Source organism: Pseudorca crassidens, chromosome 19 (genome assembly GCF_039906515.1).
Source record: "Pseudorca crassidens isolate mPseCra1 chromosome 19, mPseCra1.hap1, whole genome shotgun sequence".
In the NCBI taxonomy this organism is placed as follows: domain Eukaryota; kingdom Metazoa; phylum Chordata; class Mammalia; order Artiodactyla; family Delphinidae; genus Pseudorca; species Pseudorca crassidens.
This window is the reverse complement of record NC_090314.1, coordinates 55,133,340-55,159,708: the sequence shown is the minus strand read 5'-3', so window position 1 is coordinate 55,159,708 and position 26,369 is coordinate 55,133,340. Positions and strand designations below refer to the sequence as shown.

At 58.2% G+C, this 26,369-nt stretch overlaps 2 protein-coding genes across 13 annotated transcripts in view; one reads left to right on the top strand and one right to left on the bottom strand.

Annotated features, from left to right (window-relative positions):
* PGS1 (phosphatidylglycerophosphate synthase 1) overlaps positions 1-26,369 on the top strand; it is a 108,627-nt gene that overhangs the window by 28,759 nt on the left and 53,499 nt on the right. For 3 of the 11 annotated variants that reach the window (XM_067715440.1, XM_067715436.1, XM_067715442.1), the window contains 3 exons: positions 230-378; positions 4,809-4,937; positions 9,650-10,286. In XM_067715440.1, coding sequence (XP_067571541.1) covers positions 230-378; positions 4,809-4,928 — 269 coding nt within the window. In that variant the 3' untranslated portion in view covers positions 4,929-4,937; positions 9,650-10,286. Of the gene's footprint in view, positions 1-229; positions 379-4,808; positions 4,938-9,560; positions 10,287-15,170; positions 15,783-26,369 lie in introns of those variants that run through there. The other 8 variants (XM_067715437.1, XM_067715438.1, XR_010937418.1 and 5 more) reach the window with 8 other exon arrangements.
* The window catches only part of DNAH17 (dynein axonemal heavy chain 17), a 110,443-nt gene continuing 93,323 nt past the window's right edge, over positions 9,250-26,369 (bottom strand). Inside the window, exons 71-80 of one of the 2 annotated variants that reach the window (XM_067715435.1) lie at positions 23,989-24,137; positions 23,083-23,210; positions 20,931-21,158; positions 17,747-17,938; positions 13,894-14,073; positions 13,347-13,532; positions 12,068-12,250; positions 11,540-11,683; positions 10,818-11,043; positions 9,250-9,742 (exon numbers count right to left, since the gene is read on the bottom strand). In XM_067715435.1, the coding sequence (XP_067571536.1) occupies positions 9,495-9,742; positions 10,818-11,043; positions 11,540-11,683; positions 12,068-12,250; positions 13,347-13,532; positions 13,894-14,073; positions 17,747-17,938; positions 20,931-21,158; positions 23,083-23,210; positions 23,989-24,137 (1,864 nt within the window). In that variant the 3' untranslated portion in view covers positions 9,250-9,494. Of the gene's footprint in view, positions 9,743-10,284; positions 11,044-11,539; positions 11,684-12,067; positions 12,251-13,346; positions 13,533-13,893; positions 14,074-17,746; positions 17,939-20,930; positions 21,159-23,082; positions 23,211-23,988; positions 24,138-26,369 lie in introns of those variants that run through there. The other variant, XM_067715434.1, reaches the window with a different exon arrangement.

Here is a 26,369-nt window from a genome sequence, read left to right as displayed (position 1 = left end):
CCTAGTGAGTGTCCCTAGTGCCGGGCTGCCCTGGAGACGCTGCGGTCCCTGCGCCTCCTGGCAGCACCCTGGGCTGGGCAGATGTGGCCCCTGCTTAGCCCGTCCCCTCGGTGTCTTGTTCACGCAAACCCCGTGGGGGGCTGCTCTCCTCTTAGGTTGGAGCGCGACTGGAGAGGCTGTGGCAGCTGCTGTGCTCACTTCCTGTCTGCACGTTTCCTTTTCCCTGCAGGCCTCTGGCTGTACCTGGCAGGGAGCAGCCTGCCCTGCCTCACGTTGATTGGCTCTCCTAATTTTGGGTACAGGTCAGTTCACCGGGACCTGGAGGCCCAGATCGCCATCGTGACGGAGAGCCGGGCCCTGCAGCAGCAGCTTCACCAGGTCGGTTGGGGTGGGTGGGACCTCCCCGGGGGTGGGGGGGGGGCATAGCTGGGAGCCAGGTCCCCGAGGGCTGCCTCTGCCGTCGTCTCCTGCCGGGGGCTGAGCAGAGTAGGAAAGAACCGGCGTCCTCTCGCGTGTCCTGGTGGCCGGTCCTGAGGGACACCTGCCGCGGGGCTGTCCTGCGAAGCCTGGGCCCTTCTGCCTCCAGCCCGGGGCCCACTTTTGCCCTGCAGGGGCTCCCCCACAACTCCTTACATCCTGGAGGACATTTTCTTTCCCTGCATGGGAAGAGAACACTGTTCTCACTGGCATGTGAATATAGCGCTGGTTCCCAGCCTCTTCTGAGACTGCGGATCAACTATGAGAGGGGGTTAGGAGCCAGGGTTACACGGGACCTGGGTCCATTAGGGAAGAGCTTCAGGCGGCCTCGGTCATTTCTGATGAAGACCCTCCCCAGGAGGTGCTTCAGAGTCGGGGGAGGGAGAGGCAGGAGGCAGGGTTGCCACCCAGGCAGAAGGGGCACGCAGGGAGCCAGAGTCTCTGCACGTGGAGACAGAGAACCCGGAAAAAAGAGCCAAACCATAGAATGAACTTAGACGCCCGTGCAGACAGAGCTGGTTCGTGGGGAGCTAAGCCGCTGCGAGCGCTCTGACAGTCCCGGTCACAGATTTCTGTCTGTGCGCTTGAGTCAGCATGCACGGTCCTGCTGCCTGAGAACTTGAATTCTGTTTATTTCAGTTCAGATCGTCTCACTTGGTAATGATCTGGTTGGGGATTGACCTACAGAGGAGATGGTGGAGGGACTGCTCAGAGGTGCGCCTGGCCAGGCGCAGGGGCCCCTTGTAGCATGTTTGTGGGGGCCGGTGGTGGGCGGGACGCAGTGGAAGGTCGTGGCTGCCTCGCCTCCTGCCCGTGTCAGGGGATGGCGGTTGGGCAAGGCAGGCCCCTGTTTCCAAGGCGTCTTGGAATTTCTGTGTTGTTTTTGTCACGTTCCTAGTTGTAATAGGATTTCTTTCCTTACAGCTGTGAGAGGGGAAGGCAGGCATTTTTCTCGAGAGAGCGGACCTAGAGCCTGAGAGAGAACCGAACTTGCTTTGTCTGGCTCGGTGGGCGTGTTATGTGGCCCACCGAGGACCTCCCGCTCCCCTGGGAAGAGACTTCCCGGCACAGCTCACGGGAGAGCAGCCCTTTCTTCTGAGGTGGGGCTGGAGAGTCACGGGGGACGGCGCCTTGAAGCCCCGCTGCTGGCTGCTGGAGACCCACGGTCAGGTTGGAGAGCCGGGGCAGGGGAGAATGCCCTTTGCTCCCTGGGATAGGAACGTGGCAGCGACTCCCAAAGGGGCAGTGGTCTCGGCCTCCTTTCGTGATGGTCTTTCTGTTTGAAGTCGAGAATAACTGAAAGTTAGTGCTTCTGTGTGAATCTTCGCGTTTGAGCACCTGCAGCAGTGCTGATGAACTTCGGAGAATGCGAGCACAGCACCTGTGTATGTGAAACCTAGATGATCCTTTGGGGTCACAAATTTGTGACCTTGACAACAAAGCCTTGCCAGGGAAGGTGCCAGCTTCCCTCCTGAGTCATGGGAATGTAGATAACACTGCTGTAGGCCAGCCCTCAGAAGCGTGTAGACTGAGTTAAGCTTTTATTCTTGTGTTTGGGAACTACTGTTGCGAAATTGTTGGAGCCTTTGTTGATGGACGAGGAAATGGTAACTGCCTTGTTCCCCGGGATCTGCCTCCTGCAATCTGGGAATCTTGTCAGTAGTGACTGAGTGGGGCCTTGGTGCTGGGAAGGGCTTCACGACCAGGGCTGAGAGGAAGTGGCAGCGGTCGGGCTCTGGGTGGCCAGCGGGAGAATCTGATCTGCTCAGCAGATCACAGATGCTATGGTGAGACTTCCAGCAAATGACCGAGGAGGTTCCAGTAGGGGCCGGCCGGCCTCAGAGCGGGCTGGGTTGAGAGGAACAGTGGGGTCTCCTGGACTTTTGCCTCGGTTGCTGAGAGCTGGGTTTCCTCAGACGGTAGCGAGTGGTCAGTGTGAACGTGGCCTCTGGCAAGGACCAGGTCTCTGTGGGTCTGGGCTGATTTGGGGGAGCAAGTCTCTGCCCAGGGTCCCGGTGCTGGCCGCTCTCCCCCACTTCCTGAGTAAGGGGCCTGAACCCACATCCTGGATCTGAGAAAAGCTGGGCCGCTTGTGGTCAGGAGCTGCGTTCCCAAATGACATATTTGGGATATTTTGTTTTTCTTCCCAAACCTGAATCCCAGCGGCTTTTGATGGTGGGAGGGTGACAGTTCATGCCACTGCAGTCCTTCCGTTCTTTAGAGGCACGTTGATTTCTGTGCCTTTGAAATGCAAAAATGCATTTCTGGATAACTCCACCTATTATATACTGGGACTGCAGCCACCCTCTGGAGAGGCCCACACGATGCCCGATGCTGGGACTGCCCAGCCACACAACCTTCCCTGAGCCCAGAAAGTCCCTGAAACCCCGGCTGCCTGGGTCCCTGCTCTCAGAAGCTGCCTCTGGAGTCCTCCTGGGGACCCAGGGAAGGGCCCTGTTCATGTCACACTGGGCACCAGAGTGGGGAGATATTTTTATCCGAATCCGAAGTCCCTCCCTTCACTTAGTACGTACAATAAAAACTGAAAGCTTCCTGGTTTTGTTCAGAGGACACGGTTTACCACTTGTGACCTAAGAAAGACTCCCTTGAACAGCATTGTAACCTCGACCAGCTGACTTCCTTCTCCATCCCCGTGTGGAGTCTGTGAGGAGACTTAAGTGTTTCTGGTAATTTAATTGAAATCTTGGCTGTGTATTCATTGGAAAACATAAAGCTGGAGCCGGGTCTCTGGAAACTTCTGCAAAGCAGCCCCCCGAGACCGGCTGGCTCCTCCATGAGGCCCATCCAGCCATGGTCAGCGGGCGGCCGGCAAAGTCTGCTCGGACCTGAAGCGCCAGGGACCCCGGCCCTGGGAGCACCCACTCACAAGGGAGTGAGCGCAAAGAATGTGCCGGAAGATGTGAGGCCGGGCACGAGACGCCCCAGCCCGCGCCGCGGAGAGCTGGGGCAACTTCTGTAGTGTCCTGGAGGGCGCGGTGTCCTTCATCCCCTGTCCTCACTGGGCCAGAGGAGTTTGCCAGGGACGTGGCTTCCGTTCCTGCCCCCAGAGAAGAGAGCGTCCAGCTCCCAGCGGGATGGTGCGGCGGCATCCACTGTCCCCTTGGGGCTCCTGGTCCCGCAGTGGACAGGGTGTTTGCAAAGCCAGCGTGGGTGGATCCTCACCGTAGTGTGGGTTAAGTCAGTATTTTATAGATTAAAGGGACAGAAGGTTCGGAGAGGGATGTCACCACTCCTGGTGGTGGAAACAGAACCACATCCCCTGACTGCTGCCTTTTGCCCTTTGAAAGCTTCGATACCTTGTTAAGGAAGCACAGCACTTGTAGGGTGTAATGTTTTAAAAAGAGGCAGTTTTTCCTCTCAAAGATTCTAAACACAATTTAAGATGAGGCTTCTATCAGTGTTTTTTAACTTGTTTTTTAAATATGTAAGAATCGTTCATTGTAAGAATCGAGAAAAGTTACAAGACGCTAAACCTTTCATCCAGTGAGAGTCACTGAAATCGTTTTGATTGCTCCTTGTCTGTCTTGTTCTGTGTGCGTATGGAGACGTGTAACTTGTTTTTTTCTTCTTCACGAAAGTAGGATTATATTGTGTATGTTAACTCATGTCCAGTGTCTTTCACTTAATATATTTGTGCACATTCCCGTATTGTTAAGTAAATGTTTTTCTAGAGTATGATTATCTTATGGTGAATGCTGATTTGTCATATGGGTTTATTATATTTAATTAGCTGGTTGGTGGACATTTAGGGGGTTTCCAGGTTTTCTCCGTCATAAATGTTGCTGTGATAAATATCAGTACACAGGGATCTTAGTGCACAGTTGTTTTCTCGGGATAAACTCTTGCAAGTGGAGCTTTGTAAGGCTTTTGGTACTTGTTGCCAAATTGCTCTACAGACAGATGATCCGAGCCCCCTTTCCATTCATTCCACCAGCGCGTCCGGGAGTGCCTGTTCCCTCGGCCTTCGTCAGCAGAGGGCGATGATGCAAAACAACTTTTTGCTAGTTTGAGAGAAGAAAAAACTGTGTCTCATTTAAAGAAAATCTCATTATTTTAATTGGCACTACCTCATTTAGTGAGGGCGAACTTTTAAATATTTTTTCCACCAGCTGTATTTCTTCAACTCTAAATTGCCTGTCCCACACACGTCTTGCTTGGTCTTAAAAATTGAAGCACACTGGCTTCTTGGCTTTTCTAAGGAATGTGTACCGGGGCGACCTGCGCTGGGGCCCCCACGGAGCCCCTGGGCCGGCGGGCCGCGTCACCGGTGCTGGAGCTGACCCCAACCCCTGTCCGCCCCTCTTCCCCAGGAGCAGGCGCAGCTCTACCTGAGGTCTGGTGCGGTGTCCTCTGCCACCTTTGAGCAGCCGAGCCGGCAGGTGAAGCTGTGGGTGAAGATGGTGACTCCGCTGATTAAGAACTTCTTCTGAGGACAGCAGGTACTGACTACCAGGCCGGCCCAGTGCGGTTTCCCAGGGGGTCACTAGAGGGACAGGGGGCTCCCCCCAGCGGGGGTCCCCAGGGCCTCTCGCAGGGACTCCAGGGCCCTTCCGTCCTTTCTTGGTTACATGTCCAGGGGTGTGTGTCTGGGCTCGTGGTTGGTTGTGGAGGTTTTGGAAGCCTGGTGCTAAGTGAGGCAGCCCTCTTACCTTCTGCCACGTCCTGGGGCTGTGGTGCGGTCAGCATTGTGGGGCCCACCAATGCTCTCCCTTCCCCGGGGGCCGGAGGCGGCCCTGGGGTGAGGGCCTGGTGGCCACCGGGTACAGAGGTAGATTCTGCGCCCCCTCCTCACCGCTGAGCACGCCGTTCCGAAGGCAGTGGGAGCGGAGGGGCAGCGCTCTTGGTCGGGAGCGTCCTGGCTTGCTGCCCTGGGCCGCTGCAGCTGCCAGCATGAGAGGCCCCGGGGCTGCTGCCTCATCTCCCTGACGTTTCTGTGACGTGCGCTTGCGGAGATGAGATGCTGCCGTGGTGGCAGCTGGTAGCAGGACGTGCCCCGCCCGCCCAGGAGCCTTCCCCTGGCGGCCGGGCCTCTGGCCGTGTCCCACGGGAGGACGAGACGAGGCCTCACCTGAGCTGCCCCTTGGCTGTTCGGACGCCAGGAGGCCGGCCAGGGTGCAGCTGCCGTCGGAGGTGGGGTCTCTCCTGAGTCCGCCGTGTGTTTCAGGTCCCTTTAGACCCTGACCTCCCCGCCGTGTGGCCCCAGATGGGATCAGTCTCCTGGGTGGGGTGGTCTGGGCCGGACTTTGCTGGTCCAGCCCACGCTAGGGGTTTGGGGGGATGGGAATGGTTGGGCCTTTGGCCTGTGGGGAAGGGAGAGAGGAGGCGGGAGGACAAGGATGAAGGGTTGAGCGGCCGAGCGTCGTCCGCGTTGGCACTGTGTGCGGCCCGCGTCCCCTGCGGCCTGGTACCATGGTTCTCTTTTCAGCCTCACTTTAAAAAATTTTATTTGTTTCATTTTTTTCTCAGCATTTGAATTACTTTAAATTTCATTCAAATAACATGCGAATTTAGAGAGTAAAATAATACCGAAAGGCCAACAAGATGCAGCTGCCCTTCCTTCCCCCTAGCAGCCACTTTTGACTCTTTTACCTGTGTTTCTTCTGATATCTACCCGTGTGCTCCTGCGCCGCCCCCAGTGTCTCCAGGAGGAGATTTCAGAACCTCCCTGCCCAGTCCCCAGACCTTCAGGTGCTTGAACCTTGCCCAGAGAGAAGGCCTCGCAGCCCCAGGGCATGGCAGCTCATCCTTGGGGCTGGGGGCAGCAGACGGGATTCCATCCCTGCCCACCTGCCCTGGAGGCAGCTTCACGTGTCTCCCTCCAAAGGGCTGGCGGCTCCGATGGTCGCGTTCGTCCGTGGGTCTTGGGAGGCCGTGGTTGGCCTAGCTCGCGCCACCTTGCTGTGTGCGTGGGGCGCCGGTGCGGGGATCACCTCGTCAGCCCCTCCCCTGGGCCTGGGCAGATCTGCAGGCTTTTGTGGTGGGGAGTTGGGTGGAGCAGTGGCCACACCACGCTGCCTGGGGGCAGTGGCACATCAGTTAACACTGTTTGCCTCCAAACCAGTTATTAAATTGTCCTGTGGGACAGTGAGAGGAGGGAAGCCAAAAGAATGTGCCTGTGCCGGGGCGCTGGGTTTCTGTTTGGGGAGAGGCTTTCGGTAAACAGCGTTTGCATTCCTGCAGATGCTGTGGGGCCAGAGCGAGCATTGTGCCACTGCCGGGCTTGAGCAATCTGTGGCTGCCCGCTTTGCGAGCTGCTCGCTTTGTCTCTGCTGGTTGCCTTTGGGACGGTCCTGGGCGGCCCCCCCACCCCACCCGCCGGGCGCTCGCTCCAGCCAGGGCCCCTACCCTTCCACCCACCAGGACTGCTGCGGGCGTCACGGCACCTTCAGACGCAGCATAGCTTTTGTCCCAGGCTCTGTCTCCCCAAGGCTGGATTGCAACTCCAAGCAAGGTGAATCATCTCTCGCAAAGTTCGAAGAGAATTTTGTCATCTACCCACAATGTGTAGAGTGTGGAATAAATGTTTTATTTCAGGCTCTAAAGGCAAAACTGGAAAATCTCCCCATTTTTTGGTTATTACCAGGGATTAAAATGAGTTGCCTGGTGGCCACTGGCAGTTTTATGTCCTCCAGTCAGGGTGGTGGCTCTCCTGGCCCTCCAGCCTGGACACGAAGGGCTGTAGTGACCCCTCCTGGCCGGCAGAGGTGGTTGCCCGGTGGCCAGGTTCTGGGGGCAGGACTCCTGCCTTCCAAAGGGGTGGATTCTCTAGGCCCCAGGGAGGGAGGATTTGAGGGGCATTTTTCCTTCTCCCTCTTAGCCCCACCAGGCCCCAGGATTGTTGTAAATTATTGGCCTCGGAGTTAGGGCTTCTAGGACCTCTTCTTCACCCAAGGATTGGGTGAATACTTGGAAAAAAGTTTTCACAGAACTACTTCAGCATCAAGTTGAACTTAGGAGGAGGCCAGGTGTGTGCGTGGGACGGCGGCGTGGTGCTTGCTTTACTCTGCTTTGAAGCTAGAAAACACCGAGGTGCCAGCCTGTGGGCCCCCGCTGGAGGCTGTGGGCCCTGCTAGCTGCCTTCCTGTACCCCTGGTTTCCCAGTTCATCGTCGTCTCATTTTGTCTGCACCCATTACCTGGGTCCGTCAGATGGGGGCCTGGCCCAGGGCAGCCCTGGGACCAGCACCGCGGTAGCCACCTGCTCCCCTTGGAGCAGGAGCTCACAGAATGAGGCCGGATGAGGCGGGCCACCTCTGGTCCCTTCCCTGCTGGCGCGCGCGCGCGTGTGTGCGCGCGTGCGCCTGTCGCCTGTGCCCGCTGCGGTGCTGCAGCGTGCGGCCCTGGGGCGCAGTGCCTGCGGACACGCTCACCTTTTTGGAAGTCGGGGTGTCTTGGCTGCTGAGCAGTTGTCCCTCTTCTGCTGACTTGGGCTTTGTTTGTTCTTCATTTTCTAATTCTAATTAATTCCTAGATGGTGGGTTAGGTTGTTTTGAGATTTTTCTTGTTTTGAGGTAGGCCTGTATTGCTATGAACTTCCCTCTTAGAACTGGTTTTGCTGCATCCCATAGATGTTGGAAAGTTGTATTTTTATTTTTGTTTGTCTCGAAGTATTTTCTGATTTGGGTAGCATGTTGTTTAGTCTCCGTGTGTTTGTATTTTTCCCATCTTTCTTCCTAGAATTGCTTTCTAGTTTTATACTGTTGTGGTTGGGAAAAATGCTTGATATAATTTCTGTACTCTTAAATCTGTCAAGTCTTGTTTTGTGGCCTAGCACATGATCCATCCCGAACGTTGAAAAGAATGTGTATTCTTCTGCTTTTGGATGGAATGTGCTCTAGTTATCTATTAAGTCCAACTGACCTCACGTGTCACTTGAGACTGCTGTTTCCTCACTGATTTTCTGGATGATCTGTCCATTGATCTAAAGGGGTGTTAAAGTCCCCTGCCATTAGTTGTGTTATTGTCAGTTTCTCCCTTTACATCTGTTAATATTTGCCTTATACGTTTAGGTGCTTCTATATTAGGTGCATATACGTTTAATGAGCGTTATATTGTCTTCTTGTATTGATCCCTTTATCATTATATAATGCCCTTCTTTGTCTACTATTGTAGACATTGTTTTAAAGTCTACTTTGTCTGGTGGCAGGAAGTGAGAACTGACGGTGGGGAGAGGGGAGGGAGACAAAAGACAACGAAGATGCTGCCCAGAACTAAGAGGGGACGACCATTTATTGTGACCTCCCAGGACACAGACATGTGTTTAAAGTGGTCCCTCCCGTTCCCAGCAATTTCAGAAAGTGGGAAGTTGACAGGGAAGCACTTGAGCTGTATGGAAATGGCCCCTCGGTGGAATAGTTTGCTTTTCGGAATTCTGGGGCAGGGAGGCGGCATTACCCATAATCGAGGGAGGTTTTCTTGCTTGAGAGAAGGAATAGTGCTTTAGGGGACAGTGCCTGTGGCAGTGGCCGCTCCTGTCTGTACGGGAATGGAACACCCTGGCCCTTAGTGGTGGGTGTTTGCAGGTAGCATCAGGCAAGGGTGTGGCTGCCTCCAGCTCTAACCCTACATGCCACCGGTGGGAAAAGAAAGATAAACCCAGCTGACCCTGTGGGAAGTCAGGATTTGGGGGTTTGGTTCCTGGGATGCTCCCCTGGCTGCCGGGAATTGGGGCCTCACCCCTAAGCCTGTGCCAGGCCCCTGGTGGCCATCAGGCTGAAGGCTGGCTCAAGTGAATCAATCAGACAAACCTGGCTAAGTGGCTTCATTGTTTTAATCCCATCCACACCCCCTCTCCCAGGCTGCCCTCCACCCTCTGGCTAGTCTCGATGTGCATGGTTATAAAGTGCCTCGATTATTTAGGAGAACAAAAAAGCAATCATCAGTTCCTGTGAAAATAAGTGATAGTTGCAAGGCTGAGTTCCTAACTGTAAATTTGAAGTTGCGGTCAGGACCTGGCGCCGGGCAGCATGGGCCTCACGGCGGGACCCGGGGCTCCAGCTAGGCCTGTAGGAGCAGCGCCACGGCTGCCAGGATCCACTTTGCTGCCTTCTCTTTGGTCTTCAGGTTAAAGGTCCAGACGTAGGTGGGGCCGCGGATGCGTGTTTTGTACACGGGACACTCATAGATGTTCTTGGTCTCCATGCGGTCCACAGGGATGGCCTTGATGAAGATGACGGGCATGGCCGGCGTCAGCTCTTTCAGCCGCGCGTCGGCGATGACTCCCATCTGGGTGTCCCAGCGAGCTCCTGCAGGGACAGCACAGCCAAGGGTCAGGGTGGCCCAGGGTGAGGTGACTGGTTCCCGGTTCCCGTCTGTCGTGCTGGCAGTGGGGGAGGGGAGGGGCCTGGCTTGCACCCGCACCCCTGTAGAGATAGGCCAGGTGCCAGGGCCTGGACTGCACAGGAATTGCTGCAGGGGGGGCTGTAGGCAGAGGACGGGGTGGGGGTCGTGTGCACGGCGTGACTGCCTGTATGTCTCGCTGTGCACCTCTGAGGGACAGATCGGCCCTAAAGCGCGGGCTCCATTGTCTACGTGCGTGGTGGTTTCAGAGCCTCATGTGCCAGCCTTCTTCGTTTCAATGGCAGGAAATCATAACTCCAGGTGAAAGTGACAGACTAAACTCCCTGCTTCCCTCCCTCTGTAGCGACTGTCCTGCGTGCACCTGCACAGTACAAATATGTATATGCACACACAACTGTCCTGCCTTGAACCAGACTTACTTCTACTCACCCTATTTAACGATGCTTACATTTCCTGTCTGTAATTCCAAAATAAACACGGAGAATGGTTGCTGCTCTGCTTGTCTTTGGTGATGTGGGCACGGGGGGTAAAGGGGTGACATCAGTCGCTAAGGAGGGTGGGGGAGTCGCTGGCACTCAACTCGGAGTGGGTCTGCCGGCTGGTCCTGTCTGACCTTGCCTGGTGCGGGACAGGGGTGACGTGGGCGGAACTGAATGAGTGCCAGCCTTGCCCCCCCCCCCCCCCCGCCGCTGCTGGGACCTGGCCATGTGATGGCCTCGCACTGGGCTCGGCTCAGGGGAGGGGGCCGGCCGGGCCTCCCTGCCCTTGAACCTGTGCCTTGTGGGGGTGCGGTGGTTGGACAGTAGCCCTGACAGAGGTGGGCTCCTGGACCCTCACCCCCAGAACGTATGCCTGTCCTGGGCTCCAGGGCTGAGCTCCTCATGGCCTCAAAATGGGGGCTCAGGTCTGCGGACGAGCCTGCACCGCAGCAGAGCCAAGCGGATGCCGGTGTGTGGTTGGGCTCCTCAGGCCACTGTGAGCCCACGTGCCCCTGGTGCTTCCCCTGCCAGTGCCTGTTACCTTCCATGAAGAGCCCGTACACGTAGGAGCCCTCCCGGGGGGGCGCGGTCATGTCCTCCCGGTTCTTCTTGGTCACCTCCACAGACAGACACATCTTGTCCAGTGGCCACTCGTTCTTCCTGGCCATGGACTGCATGATGGCCGTGAGGAAGGACTGCGGGTTGAAGAAGCCGGCCAGCCACACGGTGGTAGGCAGTGTGAAGTCCATCGTCCAGGCCTCGAGCTCCTGGACGAGATGGGCGTGGGGCCGTGCTAGAGCCTCCCCGCCTCTGCGCAGAGGACGGCCGCCTGCCCGAGACGCCCGTTCACGGTCTGGACGGGGAGAGCAGGGTCCAGGAGGGGGGCTCACGATTGAGAGGATTTGGGTCTGAAAGAGGCTGCTGCTCTCTTTCTCCCCCAGGAGGTGGCTCCCGTGACAGGTGTCCCTGGAGCCTCTGGGCTCTGCTGGGAGGCCCTCTGCATCTGTGGCCGCAGAAGCTGCTCTTGCTTCGCGCTGGCCCTTTGCTTCCTTCGGGGAGGAAGTTCCTGCGTTGTCGGGCCTGCGTGCTCGTGGTGTGGCCCAGGCCCTTCCGGCTGTGCTCTGACCAAGGCCAGGCCAGCAGGGGCCTCCAGGCCTCTGACGGGGATGCATGTTCCCCCCCCCGCCCCCGCCTCACTCCTCAGGCCCTGGGGGCAGGTTTGCTGAGAGTCAGGCCAGCGGCTCCCCAGAAGCCTGTCCTTACCCTGATGCGGAGCAGCAGGTCGGCGTACCAGGCCGCCAGGCCCAACCTCGAGGGGTAGGCCCGGGCCACCCACGTGTCGGGCACAGTGTCATAGAACAGAGCCGTGGACAGGTCTTCCATGTCGGTCGTGATGGTCAGTTCTCCCTGAGGGACACGCAGACAGGGGTGCTGGGGCGCTCGGCACAGATGCAGACCCGGTCAGTCCTATGCCTTGTTTCACCTGCTCTCAGGTGGGCGAGCCCTGCCCCCCCCGTGTCGTGAGTTGACGTGGGTCTGTGCAGTGCCCCTGCAGATGCCCTGTGGTGGCCACACCAGGGTTTCCTGCCAGGGAACAGTCCAGATGGCGTCCATGGCCACCTGGATGCATCTGCAGATGCCCTGAGGTGCCCACTCCTCCAGACCGGGGAACTCGAGGTGCCGAGGCCCAGCGGCCTGGGGCTTGTTGGTCTTGTGGCCAAGGGAAGTCAGCCTGCGGTGGCCAGCCCGCGTCCCTAGTCACACCCCAGGTCCTGCCACCCACGTTTTTACCTTCAGCCCCAGGTTCAGCTCCTTCAGCGAGCGGCGCATTTCGTTGGTCAGGATGTTCATTCTCTCACATTCTTGGAAGGCGACAACCACGTAGGGGGTCTTCTCGGCGGCCTTGGCCATGATCTCGGCCATGTTGAAGGTCTCCGGGATCTTCTCCAGGATCTCATCCAGCACGGCCTTCACCTGGAAGCCAGCCCCCAGCCAGCCCGTGTCACTGCGCCTGCACCCCCAGCCCTCCCCCAGCGCCAGGGCCCGGGTGCTGCCCCGACGTTCAACTCTGAGCCCAGGAGCAAGGCAGGTGGAGTTGCCAGAAAAACGGGATCACGGAGGTGCAGCCCCGCGTCTGATCAGGGGAAGGTAATCTTGGCCATCCGGCTTTAGTGTTCTGGCTTCGTTGTCACGGCCGTATGGCTCTGGCCACGGGAGCATTAGGCTGCCCTAGCCTGGTGCCTTCAGACATCCCTGGATGCACTGCTTCCCTCCCCCATCAGATCACCTTGCCCTTGGTGTGGGCTGTCTGCAGGGACCGTGCGGGGCACACCCTCTCAAGGGGTGGCCCACATGGTGGTCACGAGCACCACGGCCACCAGAGCATCTACTGATCTCTGGTTTCAGTCATTACACAAAGAAAATGTCAAGGGGCCTCAGAGCACTGAGAGTCTTCCAATCAAGAATCTGGTCTACTTACCTGGGAAGCCCAGTACTTAGCTAATTTTTAGCAGAGCTTGTCGGGAATATTTTAAGAAGTGCCAAGGTGCCGACGCCTCTTAGACGCAGAGGTAACCCTGGCAGCTGGGGGTTTATTACATGCTCTTACGTTGTCTGCGCCGTGCTGTTGCGGTGAGTGTTCATAGGATCTGTCCCCCGTGCTCACCTAAGCACATCTGGAGGGACTGGTTTAAGCGTCTAGACTGCCCTGCCTGAGCCACATGCACTGCCCTCCCAGGACTTCAGCTGCTGCCCTTGTGTTCGCGGGGCAGGGTTGAAGGGCAGGCCCTCTCGGGAGCCCAGCCAGGGAAGTGAGGAGCTGCAGGGAGGGAGGCTGCTCGGGCGAGTACGCGGAGACGCCCCGCCTCTCTCTAGCTCAGCACTTGGTGCTCCGTCTGGGCTGCAGCAGCCCGCTTGCAGGCTCCCGTACCCCTGAGTTCCTGATCCCGGGGTCTGGAGTGGGCTCCGATGAAGTTGCTAACAAGTTCCCAGGGGCTGCTGCCGGTCGTTGTGCCCCCATGTCCCAGGCCCTGCCCTTCCTCTGTTGCTGGATGGGTAGTCAGGCTCCTACCTTCTCCTCGCGAGATACCCCGGCGCCACCGGCTCCCGACCCGGTTTCTTTGGGCTGCATTTCCAGGACAGTGCGGAATAGCATCTCCGAGGTGGCCGTCAGGAAGCCAGTCTCTGCATTGGGGTGCAGGCCATACAGGCAGGGGCTTTCGGGGGGCAGGTTCTTGTCGATGTATTCGTGGTAACCCTGCAAAAGGGGGGGCGGGTAAGCAGGGAGAGCTGTGTGAGCTGGAACCCGTGTCCTCCGTTTATTAAGCATCGCTTCCCAGAACGTTCTGTCCACGTCTTGCCCTCTGTACCAAACCTCATTTCCCTGACCCCCTTTTGGGGCTGCTCCCCAGGCACACAGAGGAAGTTTCCACTCTCCTCCATGGAGGCTGCCTTTGAAGCCCTCTTGCTTGGGTTGCCTGTCCGCTTGCTTATTGGTGGTCCATCTGCGACAGAGGCTCTCGCCAGGGAGCCTGCGGGACGGCACTGACCTCTGTTGCTTTGCGTCACAGAGGGAGCTCATGTTTAATGTGTTACCCGTCCCTGGAAGGAGCCCTCACCTTGTAGTCCAGGTTCGGGGGGATCTGAAAGCCCGGGGCCAGCAGGATCTCTCCCTCCAGCATCTCCGCCTGGATGTACTCCTCCAGGTACGTCCTGCAGAGCCGGCGGTCCCAGTCGTCGGTGATGTGGCCGCCGTACATGATTTCCCCAAAGAGGTAGCGGAGATCGTCCCAGGGCACCTTCGGAAGGGCGGCGGCCGTCAGGGGACCCTGTGCCCCACCCCTTCCTGGGTCTGCCAGCCCCTCCTGTCACCCCTGCCTCCACCAGGTCTGCAGGGTCACCTGCTACCCTCGGTCACCAGGCCCAAGCCTGGCCCTTCCTGCCCCCTGACTCGGCCACCAGCTCCTCCTTGACCCTCTTCCTGCCGGGCTCCTCGCACGAGGGGCTTGCCGGCTTCCCCTGCCTCCACCCCACCCCCAGCCAGGACGGCCCGGCCCTGTGCCCGCCCCTCTTCTCTGCGCTCTCCCTTGACGTGACCTCCCCGACCCCAGCACCGGCACTGCCCACCCCACAGGCCCTCCCCCCAGCTCCCACACGCTCCCTCTGCCCGTGCCCCCTTTGTTCCCCACGCTTGGAAATGGAAGTGTGGAGCCACCTGTGACCTTTCCCTTCACCGCCGTCTCCAGCAAGAGCGGTAACTCTTTGTGGATGGGCTCTTGGGCACCGTAGATCTTTCTGGCCATGAGTCACGTCCAGTTCGTTGTGCCTTCAGGATCTATCGAGTGGGTCTACTTTCTGATCCCCCAAAGGGCCCTGGTTCCGATTATACTCCAGTAGCCTTGCCCACGCGTGCCCCTGAGGTCTCGGTGGCACAGCCAGCTCCAGCAAGTAGCCTCCCCGCCAGAACCTTGGCTCACGGGCCCGAGGGAACCGGACCAAACCGGGCAGTGCACACAAGTGCGCCCCCTGGCGGCCGGGTCTCTCCGTGCATCCCACCCTTGGCCACTCTCACTGCTCTCTGTTCTGCCTCTGCTTCCACGCTGTGCCCTCAGCCTGGGATGCCGCTCCTTTGGCCACCACATGGCCATGACCGTGCTCCTCCTCCAGAGCGGCTCGAGTGCGGCCCCTCCACAGAGCCAGGAACCCATTCTCCCGCCCCGGTCCCAGCATGTAGCTGCACCTCCTGCACGGCGCTGTCCAGCAGCGGGAGCTGCACGGGGCAGCCACGCACGTAACTTCAGATTTGCCAGCAGCCACTTAAGTAGAAAGATTGTTCCAACAGGCACTCGGCCTAAAAACTATGAATAAGGTATTTTACGTTCTTTTTTTGTTTTAGACCAAGCTTCTGAAATCCAGAGTGTCTTTCGCTCCCCTCCGCTGGGACTTGCTGCATGTCACGTGTGGTGGCAGCTGACGCGCTGGGCAGCATAGCACACACACAAGTTTCTCCGAGGATTGTGGCTGTTTAAGGGCAAGGTGGGCATTTATGTAACTCCCACAGTGCCCTGCCTGGATGGCCGCTGTTTACCAAATGTGGGCAAGTTGAAGTTAATTGGATAAGAACTTGCTGATTTATCAAGTGTCCGATGTGCTCTCATGAACTTTGACTTAAAACATTAATATCGGGGCTTCCCAGGGGGGCGCAGTGGCTAAGAATCGCCTGCCAATGCAGGGGACACGGCTTCCAGCCCTGGTCCGGGAAGATCCCACATGCCGCGGAGCAGCTAAGCCCGCGAGCCACAACTACTGAGCCCACGTGCTGCAACTACTGAAGTCTGCACGCCTAGAGCCTGTGCTCTGCAACAAGAGGAGCCACTGCAATGAGAAGCCCGTGCACCGCAACAAAGAGTAGTCCCCGCTCACCGCATCTAGAGAAAGCCCGAGCGCAGCAACGAAGACACAACGCGGCCAAAAATAATAAATAAATAAAAAAACAAAACAAAACAAACCATTAATATCCTCTCGATCGTCATCTTGTGTCTTGCATTTTTTCTCTCTGTTTAGTTATCTTGGGTATGTGCCGAGCTGCCTTTTCTGCATTTTGCGTATTTGCTTCGGGGACAGCTTCTGTTTCTCCTGCAAAGTAGGGCTGGGTACACCCCAGTTTGCCTCTCCGGCCCCATGACCTGCCTCCTGGGATGCGGGCCAGTGGGACTAACCCCTGGGGGGTGGGTGCCGTCTGTGTGCCCACACTTGCTGGATGGAGTTCCCAGAGCGCTTGTCAGAGACACGTTGCCAGGCCTCGCCCTCAGAGTCTGAGTCGACTTCCTCAGAGTCGGGAGGATGGACTGGCTCATTGCGGGCCGAGGGCGACATCCTCACAGGAGGTTATTCAACGTTGCCTCCCCGCCGCGAGCTGGGACAAAGGGAAGGTCAGGCTGTGGAGGCCTGGGGCCCCGGCCTGATCACACACTGCTGAGCGGGACACGGGGTGTCATTCACACCTCAGCCCGCTGGTCACTGGAGCACACGGTGTGCGTTCTCGAGCAGTTTCTTACCCAGCTAGGGTTCTGTGGGTGTGTAACGAGGGAAGCGTCTGCGTAAATGTCGTTAGAAACTTCTAGCAAGACTGCTCCTCCCACTGGAATCTCCCCAGAGAGAACTGCTCTGACAAAGCTGCTGTGATGAGGAAAATCTTTCTTCACATCTTCTTGCGTTTATTTACTTGTGCACGTGTTGTAAGATGTGCCACTGGCATTCAGCTCAGACCCTGTCATAGGCGAAGTGACCCCCGGCACCTGCCCACGGAGACCACTGTCCCCCTCCCCTGAGGAGGGCCGACTTTCTGTGTTTGGCCAGGAACTAAGCCAACAACATTCCAGGCTCAGGCTGGGGTGGTGGCCGTCCTGGGGGGTCGTCTTCCTCTGGGGTCTGGGGGCAGCTGGCCCAGGTCTCTCCTCCCAGTGCATCTGAGCTCTGTTACGATGGGTGGGACACCCTCCGCCCCTGGTCGCTCAGTCCCCAAAGCTTGGAGGGGGTGTGTGAGCCTCAGGCCTCTAGCCAGGCCCCTGGGGCGCCCACCGAGCCCCAAAGCGGCGAGTGCCTTGGCCCTGGGGCGCTGGGACAGGGACCGGTGACACAGGGGTGTGTCCGGTCACCCTGGGCAGGTTCTCGGGAGCCTCCTGGGTAAGCGGAACGTCGAGCTCTGTCGGTGTAGGAAGGTGCCGGCCGCAGGAGCACGGAGGAGCCCTGGGCTTATGGGGTTCCCTTCTGCCTCCCCCGGGGGTCACGGAGATGGGTCCTGTGCCAGCGCCACGCTCCACGTAAGATCCCAAGAGGAGCCATGTCAGGTGGGGAGAACGGCCGGCTCTAAGTTCCCGAGGGGGTGGCCACATCTGGAGGGGGGCTTGCAGCGGGCTTCACCCCACCCGGGGCGCGAGTCTCCCCTCTGGGCCCGCAGACAGGCCCTCCCGGCCACGGGGCCGCCTCGCAGCAGCCCTCGCAACAGCCTGCACGGCACCGGACACACTGGTTTTAATTTTCAACACAAATGAAAGGGAGCGTTCCGTGTCTCCAGGGAGATTTTTTTTTGGCCTTCCCTCTGAACCTGCGTTCTGTCGGCAAGGCCTGCAGCCCAGGCAGCCCTTTGGTATCTTCTCTCGGCTCACGCTGTCTGGGGGGCTGGCCTTTCTTGGGGAGTCGCTGTTCGGGTGCAGGACTGGCAGGTCCCCAAAGATATTGACTCCCGTGGAGTTAGAAAAATTGCCAGACGGCTGAGAACTGCTGGAGGTGGTGGCCAGGGCCTGGGTGGTAACCATTATATCAGATGGCTGGGGTCACAGAGGAGTCGCACGTTTTCAGATTTTCTTTGGCCTATGAAACCTATTCAGTGTCTCTTAAACGTGAGACAGAATAATTGAAAGGAAGGCAGGGCGGGAGGACCACCCAGCTGGGCTCCAGGTGGGCCCTTACCTTGGGGTTGGCCTCCAGGTAGTTGTAGAGCACGTTGATGGAGATGGTGAGGTCCCCGTTGTTGAAGGGGTACGACCTGTTCCAGCCCTGGGCCCCAAACTTGCGCCTCTCGGCCACCACGGCGTGGAAGTAGCACAGGGCGAAGAGGATGCACTTGAACTCCATCTCCTTGGTGCACATCTCCAGTGTGTCCTGCGGGAGGGCAGGCACGCGGGTCAGGCAGGGTCCGCACAGACGGCCGGGGCAGGACCAGGGCCGTCTTTGCCAGCTGCTTCGCTGGGGGTGCAGGTGGGGATGAGGGGTGGGGCCTAAGGCCATCGACTGCTCTGAGCCGGTTTCCCGAGTCTCTCCCGACCTGTAGGGTCGGGTAGAGGACGCTTTCTTGTCCTTGCTTCCTCCAGAAATGCAGCTGTATCACTCTAAGTATTGGTTACAAGTCAAATTATTGATACATCTTCCTAATAAAATATTCCCCAATATAATTCCCCCGCAATTATCAACGTTCCTCATCATCTACATGCAAGCAGTACCCCAAACTCGCCAAAAACGATCTGTAAAGGAGGAGGGGATGCTGAGGAAAGCCTTTCTGAAAGCAGGTGGCCCCAGGGAAAGGCCAACCCAGCCCAAATTCTGAAGCCCAGTTCTCTCTGGGTTTGTGCGACTTTAACGGATTAGTCTTTGCTAAGTGGGTGCCTCTGAACACAGAGGCTTCTGGAAGTTAAGCTGGGCTCCTCTTCACCCGCTCAGCCCTATGAGTGCCTCTCAGTGGCCGGGGGCCGCAGGCACAGCAGCCAGAAAGCTGGACCAGGGGACAGACGCCTATCAAATGGTCATCGTCGGGAAAAGATACACGAGGTGTAACAAGGGAGGGGCCCCGTCCTGATTCCACGGAAGCCCTGACACACATGCCCGGCTGGGGTCCCCTCCAGCAAACATGGGAAGGGAGGGGCACAGATGGGGGCTCCATCACCCCAACGTTCCCCCCAGATCCTTCCTCAATGCCTGTCCTAGAGACGGCGCCATCACCTGTCAGCTGTGGGCCCAGGAGACAGGCCTGGCTGGACCCTTCCAGACATCGGCCGTGAAAGGGTGCAGACTGAGACCGCCAACCAGAGGGAGGAACCCGCCAGGCCCGAGGATGAGGGAAGGCCTGGCGGGTTCCGTCTGCCTCCGGAGGCTTCCCTCTGGTTGGACCGCTCATCACTGGCCTCCCGGGCCTCTGGGCTCTGTGATGTGCCCGGGGATGGTCTGGGCGCATCCCAGCCACTACTGCCTCTTCCTGTGAAACTCTGTGAAGGCAGTGGGCCCCCGAACTTGGGATGGTCCCCTCAGGAAGCAACAGCTTTCCGCATGGCTTCCCTTCCGATCTTTGCAGATGCCTTAGGTGATGCACAAAGTTAGGGAGCCCTCGAGCACCTCAGCAAGCCCCGGCCACGTGCCCGCTCGCCTGTCCTCAGCCGGGCAGCCCCACCTCGCTTCTGCCCGACAGCGACCGCGCTTCCCGCTGACTCCAAGCAGCCAGAGCATCTCCCCAAAGCCCAGCAGCCCGTCCACGTCCTCCCGGCCCCCATGTCCCCCGCCAGAGGCCCCAGCGGGCTCCACGCGCCGTGGGGAGCTGCTCCCGGGGCTCAGAGGCTCTTGCATTTTCTGTTGCTTGCCCCTCGGGCGTCAGCTGTCTCTACCTCGACACCCACCCCCCGGCCAAGCCTGGCTCGGGAGCCACTCTGCGGCCTGGAGCAGGCCCCAGACTCCTGCAAGTGGGGGACCAGCTTCCTGCCGACCTCGCCACCCTCCGCCACTCCATCACTGACTTATATTCTAGCAAAATATGATAGAAATGAAAAACGGATCACGTGCTCGGATTGACGGTGATGTTGAAATGCTACAGAATTCACCGCATGCCTCCTCTCCACCTCCGTACTGACTCAGCACAGACAGAAGCAAACAGCTCTGGGACCCCGCACTGGCCCGCAGCCCCCAGTGTGAGCTGCATCGCCCTGGGGTTTCCGTGCATGTCCCCACATGTTCATCACACCCTGTTCTCCTGTGAACGCGTCCACGCCCCTCACCAGACTAGGCCAGTCACCCGCGTAACGAGTCTTGTTCACTGTTCCCTGAGCCTACCACGTCCTGGGCACACGGACGTACTGTTTGGAGGAAGGACCCGGTCTGCACATCTGTTTTCATGCTTTCCATTCTCTGTGACTTTACACTCTGACCTTGGTGGGTCCTTTAAGCCCATAGGGAGAGGTTAGTGGATGACTCAGATACTGTCACATAAATTAAAGAAATCAGATACAGACGTTACGCAACATCGGCACAATGTGCTCCATACATAATCTTTGTTGGGTATTACCAGAGAGTATCGGCTCTCTTCTTCAAAACGGTTTTAGACTCCCTTGGGAGACCAAACGCGTGCACCCAGAAGGTTCTAGTATAGGACAGGTGAAGGTCAGGCACCAGAAGAACGGACGCAGATGCTGGGGATTTGCGGAGCGGAGCAGGGGTGCCAGGGAAGGCTACACACGTGGCAGGTTGGGGACTGGGAGGTTTGGATGGGGGAGGAGTCACGTGAACAAAGGTCCAGGCGGACACAGCGTGGACAGGCAAGCCGAGGCCCCCCTACCCACCCTGCAGGGCCAGGGCACCCGGCGTCCCTCCACAAGGCAGTGGGGCCTGCTTGTCGAGGGAGGAAGACTGGGCCCGGGACCAGAGCACGGAGACCTGTGCGGCGGGCACTACCGCCCTCCCGTCTGTCACCTCCGCCCTCCAGCCGGGCGCTGCGGCCCCATCCCCTTCGCACCCGGCCTTCCCACAGCATCGCGTCTCACGGGGAGTGAGAGCAGGGGTCTGGGCAGCACTGTGGCCCCAGCAAGGCTGAATGACCCTCGGGGAACCACCTCGGGAGCCTGGCCCCTTCCTAAGGTGCTCGGACAAGCAGAGGACCCGGCCCACACTTACCGGGCCTGACGTGCAGGTCGTGAAACTCACGGATGACGCGCATCTCTGCTCTTTGAAGCTGTGCGCCAGCACTTTAGGTCATTTGCATTCTGCACAGTCCTTCGGGGATCTGTTCATTTTGTGGCTCAAGGAGTGTGTGCGCGTTGGGGATGGTGTGGGTGGGAGAGAACCGGCAGGCGCTGACGCTGAGCCAGGCACGGGACACGGGGGGAGGCCACGCTACCTGGGTGAAGAGGTCCAGGGCCTTGTGCAGGTTGGCGTACATTCCCGTGGGCGGCTCGTTGGTGATTTTGATGGCGTTCTCCAGGATGCCCTGGGGGATGATGTGGGACTCGGGGCTGGGGGCCGGCTCGGCGCTGATGAACACGCGGTAGTCATCGTGGCTGCCGACGCTGTACCGCTCCAGCTTCTTGTCCAGGGTGCTCAGCCACTGGGCCACCAGGTGGATGTTCTGCAGCCAAGACCAGGGCTTAGTGCCCGCACACTCCTCTCCACCCCGGGCCCATAGGGCAGGCCCCTCCCCAACGGCACCCGCACTCCCCACCCCGCTGTCCGCCCTTCCCGGGGCGCTGGCCACACTTGATAATTTCACTGAGCAACTGAGTCCCCAGAGTTGAAGCTTGTTCTCAGTTCGTTCAGGACCTCCAGCCTTGCGGCGAGTCCTTCCTGCCCTCCACCAGCATAAGGGCTGAGAATTATATGGTCCCCACCCCTCCTCTGAGAGGCTTGAGTAAAAAGAAATGACTTGGAGGGACTTCCCTGGTGGCGCAGTGGTTAAGAATCCGCCTGCCAATGCAGGGGACACGGGTTCAAGCCCTGGTCCGGGAAGATCCCACATGCTGTGGAGCAACTAAGCCCGTGCGCCTCAACTACTGAGCCTGCGCTCTAGAGCCTGTGAGCCACAACTACTGAGCCTGCGCTCTAGAGCCCGTGAGCCACAACTACTGAGCCTGCAAGCCACACTACTGAGCCTGCGCACTACAGCCCGCGAGCCACAACTACTGAGCCTGCGCTCTAGAGCCCGTGAGCCACAACTACTGAGCCTGCGCTCTAGAGCCCGCGCGCCACAACTGCTGAAGCCCGCGCACCCTAGAGCCCCTGCTCCACAACAAGAGAAGCCACTGCAATGAGAAGCCCGCACACCACAACGAAGAGTAGCCCCCGCTCGCCACAACTAGAGAAAGCCCGCACGCAGCAACGAAGACCCAATGCAGCCCAAAATAATAAATTTATAAAGAAAAAAAAAAGAAATGACTTGGAGAAAAGAGAACCCTCACGCACTGTTGGTGGGACTGTAAATTGAAACAGCCACTATGGAAAACAGTTTGGAGGCTCCTCACGAAATGAAAAATAGAACTACCCTGTCATCCAGTAATTCCAATCCTGGGTATTTATCCAAAGAAAATGAAAACACTGATTCCAAAAGATACGTGCACCCCTATGTTCACAGCAGCATTATTCACAATTGCCAAGATGTGGAAGCAACTTAAGTGCCCATCAACAGGTGAGTGGGTAAAGAAGATGCGGTGTATATACACGATGGAATACTAGCCATAAAAAAGAATGAAATTTTGCCACCTGCGGCAACATGGCCCGACCTAGAGAATATGATGCTGAGTGAAATAAGTCAGACAGAGAAAGACAAATACTGTATGATTTCACTTATACGTGGAATCTAAAAAGCAAAACACGTGAACAAACACAGCAAAACAGAAAGAGAGTCACAGATACAGAGCACAAACAGGTGGTTGCCAGAGGGGTGGGGGGGAGGAGAGAAATAGGTGAGGGCAATGAAGAGGTACAAACTCCCAGGTACAAAGTAGGAGAGTCACAGGTATGAATGCACAGTGTGGGGAACATGAGGTGACAGGTGACAGATGGTAACTGGACTCGTCATGGCGATCATTTTGTAAAAGAAAATGAACAGAAAGAAATGACTCGAACCTGAGGTCCCCGCATGGGACCAGGCTAGGCCCTGTGGACTGAGGTCAGCCACGCCGGAAGCTGAGGCGGGCCTGCAGTGGGACCAGCCGGGGCCTGGCGGTGGTCGGGGGGCGGGGTGCTTGGAGGGGCTGCAGGACCGAGGAGGGGCAGTCGAGCCAACAAGGGGGAGGGGGGGAGGCGGGGATGTCTTTCTCACTGCTGAAGAATCCACACTTTCAGTGGTGATGCCTCACACCACCTGCCAACCCAGGCAGAGCTGTGCTTGGTGTGGGCGCCTCCTGCCCCCTCCTTCAGGGGCTGTAGGATGCCCAGCCACGCTTGTGCATGTGAATCCCATAACCTGCTTTCTTTCAGGCCTTCAGGCCAAGCCCCACGGGCGCTGAGGCTGGGATCCCTCACCCAAGAGGCACAGGTGCCGCCCACCCCCATACCTGCAGAATGACCCAGTGTCCCTTCTCCACAGCCACGTCCAGGGCATTCTCCGCCACCACCTCTTGTCCCTGCCCCAGGGACACGTTATGGAGTTTCCCGTTGTCTATGGTAAATCCCAATTTTTTCCCTAAAGGAAAGGAAAACAGGAAAAGCATGGGGATGGCTGAATGACAGAAATGGAGCTTCTGTGATCCACAGCTGGGAATTCCACACCCTACCCCTTTTAAAATTGTGGTAAAATACACATAACATCAAATGTACCCCTTTAACAGCCATCTTAAAGTGTACGATTTAGGGACATTTAATAATTCAGTGTCGTGCGACTGTTTATCTGGTTCCAGGACATTTTTATCGCCCCAGAAGGAAACCCTGTACCCATTAAACAGTCATTCTGCATCCTGTTCCCGCCCCAGCCCCTGGCAACCACTAATCTGCCTTCTGCCTCTACAGATTCCCCAGTTCTGGACGTTTCAGATACAAGGAATCGTATACCGTGGAGCCTTCGGCACAGTGTTTTCTCGTTCCGTCTACGGCGTAGCCTGTGTCAGTGCTTCGTTCCCTTTCATGATTTACCACTTTGCCATCAGCCGTTCATCAGCTGATGGACGTGTGGGTTGGATCTACCTTTTGGCCGTCGTGAGGGGACCTGTTTGTTTGGACACCTGTTCCCAGCTCCGTTGGGAACGTCCCCAGGAGTGGAATTGCCGGGACATGTGGTGACTCGATGCGTGACCTAGGGAGGGACCACCTGCTCACACTGCCACCAGCAATGCAAAGGGCCCCGTCTCTCGTCCCCTCCCGACACCTGTCACCTCCGTGTGTCTGATACCTGCCCTGCTGGTGGGTGTGAAGGGCCGTCTCACTGTGGTTTGGATGCGCTTCTCCCCAGACCCGGCTGCACTTACCCAGGGCCTCCACGTCCTTCAGGGGGTCAGCGCCCGGGGAGAGGATGAAGAAGATGGGGCTTGAGGGGCTGCTCTCCTTGTAGGACTTGGAGAACTCAACGCTCCGGCCCTCTGTGAACTTGCTGCCCATCTTCTCCTCCACAAAGTTCCTGAGGGGGACACGCCTGGTCAGACCCGAGGCGAGGGACCGCTTTTCTGGGGGACTTTCTCAGGCAGAGAAGGGCCTCTAGCTGGAGAGTCGGTCTCTACAGGGCCCTCCTGCAGGCAGGGGGGGTGTGGAGGGGAGCGTGCGCGGTATTTGGCGGTGTTCGCGCTGGGCACCCTTTGCGCCCGTCCACCTGTGCACAGACAGGTGAGAGGCTCTCAGCCAGCTGATGCCACCCCCACTTTCAAAGGCGTGCAAGGTCAGCCGGGAGGGAACCCGGGCCGCAAGTGTTCCAGGTGACCACACCTCAGCGCTCCCAAGGAAGGGATCAGTTTCTAGTGGCTTTCTGTTTCCCCCCCACACTTCCTATCTGCTCTCCAGACCAGGGCAGCAGCAACACAGAACAGAACCTAGATCGGCCTCTGCGTCCTGAGAATCTCCCCCGACGGGGGCTCTGAGGAGGAAGGACGCGTGCATTAGAGTTGCTTTGGTGAGCTCCATGGACCGCAAAACACGGATCATCAGGAAAGTCACAGAAAAAACCCAAACGTCTCTTTACATAAGCACCCCTCTGTTCCAAGCCCCAAACTCTATCTTGACCCTGATAAGGCTGGGGTCAGTCGAGGCCCCTCTTAGGGTGACCTTGGGATCTCAGCTCTCTGCCCCTCTCCCTTGACCACAGGTGGCTGAGCTCACTGTATCTGAATGAAACACAGGAGCTAAACTTATGTCCAGTGCGGTCTTTGAAAGAAGGACGACGGCAGTCTCCCCGGGAGAGAACACACTTATTCCCGAGGAGTCGGCGATCTGAGCGCTCTGAGCGTCGTGAAGCCCCGTGGGTGGACCTGTTCACATAGAGGCGTCCCTCTGAGTCAACGGGGAGTCTGCGGGCGGGTGCCAGGTGGGCCTTCCCACTCCCGTGGGAGTGATAGCTGTCATTCGCTCCCCGGTCTGGCCTTTGCTGGCCTCTATACAGACCCTGAGCAGCGCTGACCACAGGCCGGTGGGAGGGCTCCTGCTCCAGGCCCCTGGTTGTGCTTGATTCTGGCCTTTGGAATTGACCCGGAATGTCAGTGCTAGAGTCCTTGCCCGGGAAGGAATTCTAGAAGGTACAGGTCCTGCCTGGGGCAGGAATGTCACAAGCTCCCTGCTGCTCCTGACGTGGCCGGGCCACGTGGTCGTTCTCTGCGGCTGCAGTGATGACGCAGAATGGAGGGCTCCGCTGCGCCTAGCGCTGTGTCCTGGGCACGGGGGTGCTGGAGCCGCCCCCAGCGGCTTGCATGCTGGCAGGTGCTACAGACCCGGGCTGCTGTTCTGGGGAGCCCGTTACCAGCACCCCGCCCCGCCATGGGCGAGTTCCCTTCCCTGGGCCTGTGGACCCGGAGGAGGGGAGGTGCCCGGCTCGAGGGGTTGGCGGAGGGCGGAGTGAACCCACGCTCTTGACGACTGTGTGTTGTTGCTATTTGCCGTGGACTTGGACTTGAACTTCCTGCTCTTGAGCTCCACCGCCCTGTTTGATTCGGGAGGTGAATCTGCTTTCCTTGCGACCGCCGCAGAGCATGACTTGGGTTCGCCTGGCGTTTGCGGTCGCCCACGCGGTTCCGATGCGTTTTCTGCCGTGGTGACTCGGGTGGCTCTCAAGGGTGCTCTGGGGGCCGTGGGGCTGGACACCCACCCGTGCTCAGCTCGCCCGCAGGCGGTGTCCCCCTGGATGCTCAGTGCCCTTCACCTGGGCCTTCCCCACGCTGTGTCCGTGTCCGACCTTCCCGGGATGCCTTCCTGCTTTCTCCCTGGACCAGCTCGACTCTCCCTCGTGACGTGATTTCTTGCTTCACTCCGCCCGCTCCCCTCCCGCACCCAGAACCCCTCGCGGTCCCTTTCCTCTTCAGTCCCGAGAAAACAAAACAAAACAGAAACACGTGTCTGTGAACAACCAGTGGGTGTGAGTCAGGCCTCTGCTTTGTCAGACGTGGGCGCCTTTTGGGAAATCTGGTGGCTTTCAGGCCACTAGGGCAAACGGAAAACCAAGACGCCCCTCTGAGAACGGGGCCTGTTTCATTCCCTCCCTCCCCCACGACGTCATGGCCTGCCCGGGCCGGCCGTGCAGATGTTACAGCCGTTGATATTCCTGAAGTCTTTCTGTGCTTTGGGGAGTGAAAGGAACGGGCGCTGAAACCCGATGGTTAAGTTTCCAGTCCTGGAGGCGTTTCAGGTCCAGAGAGATTGTTCACGAAAG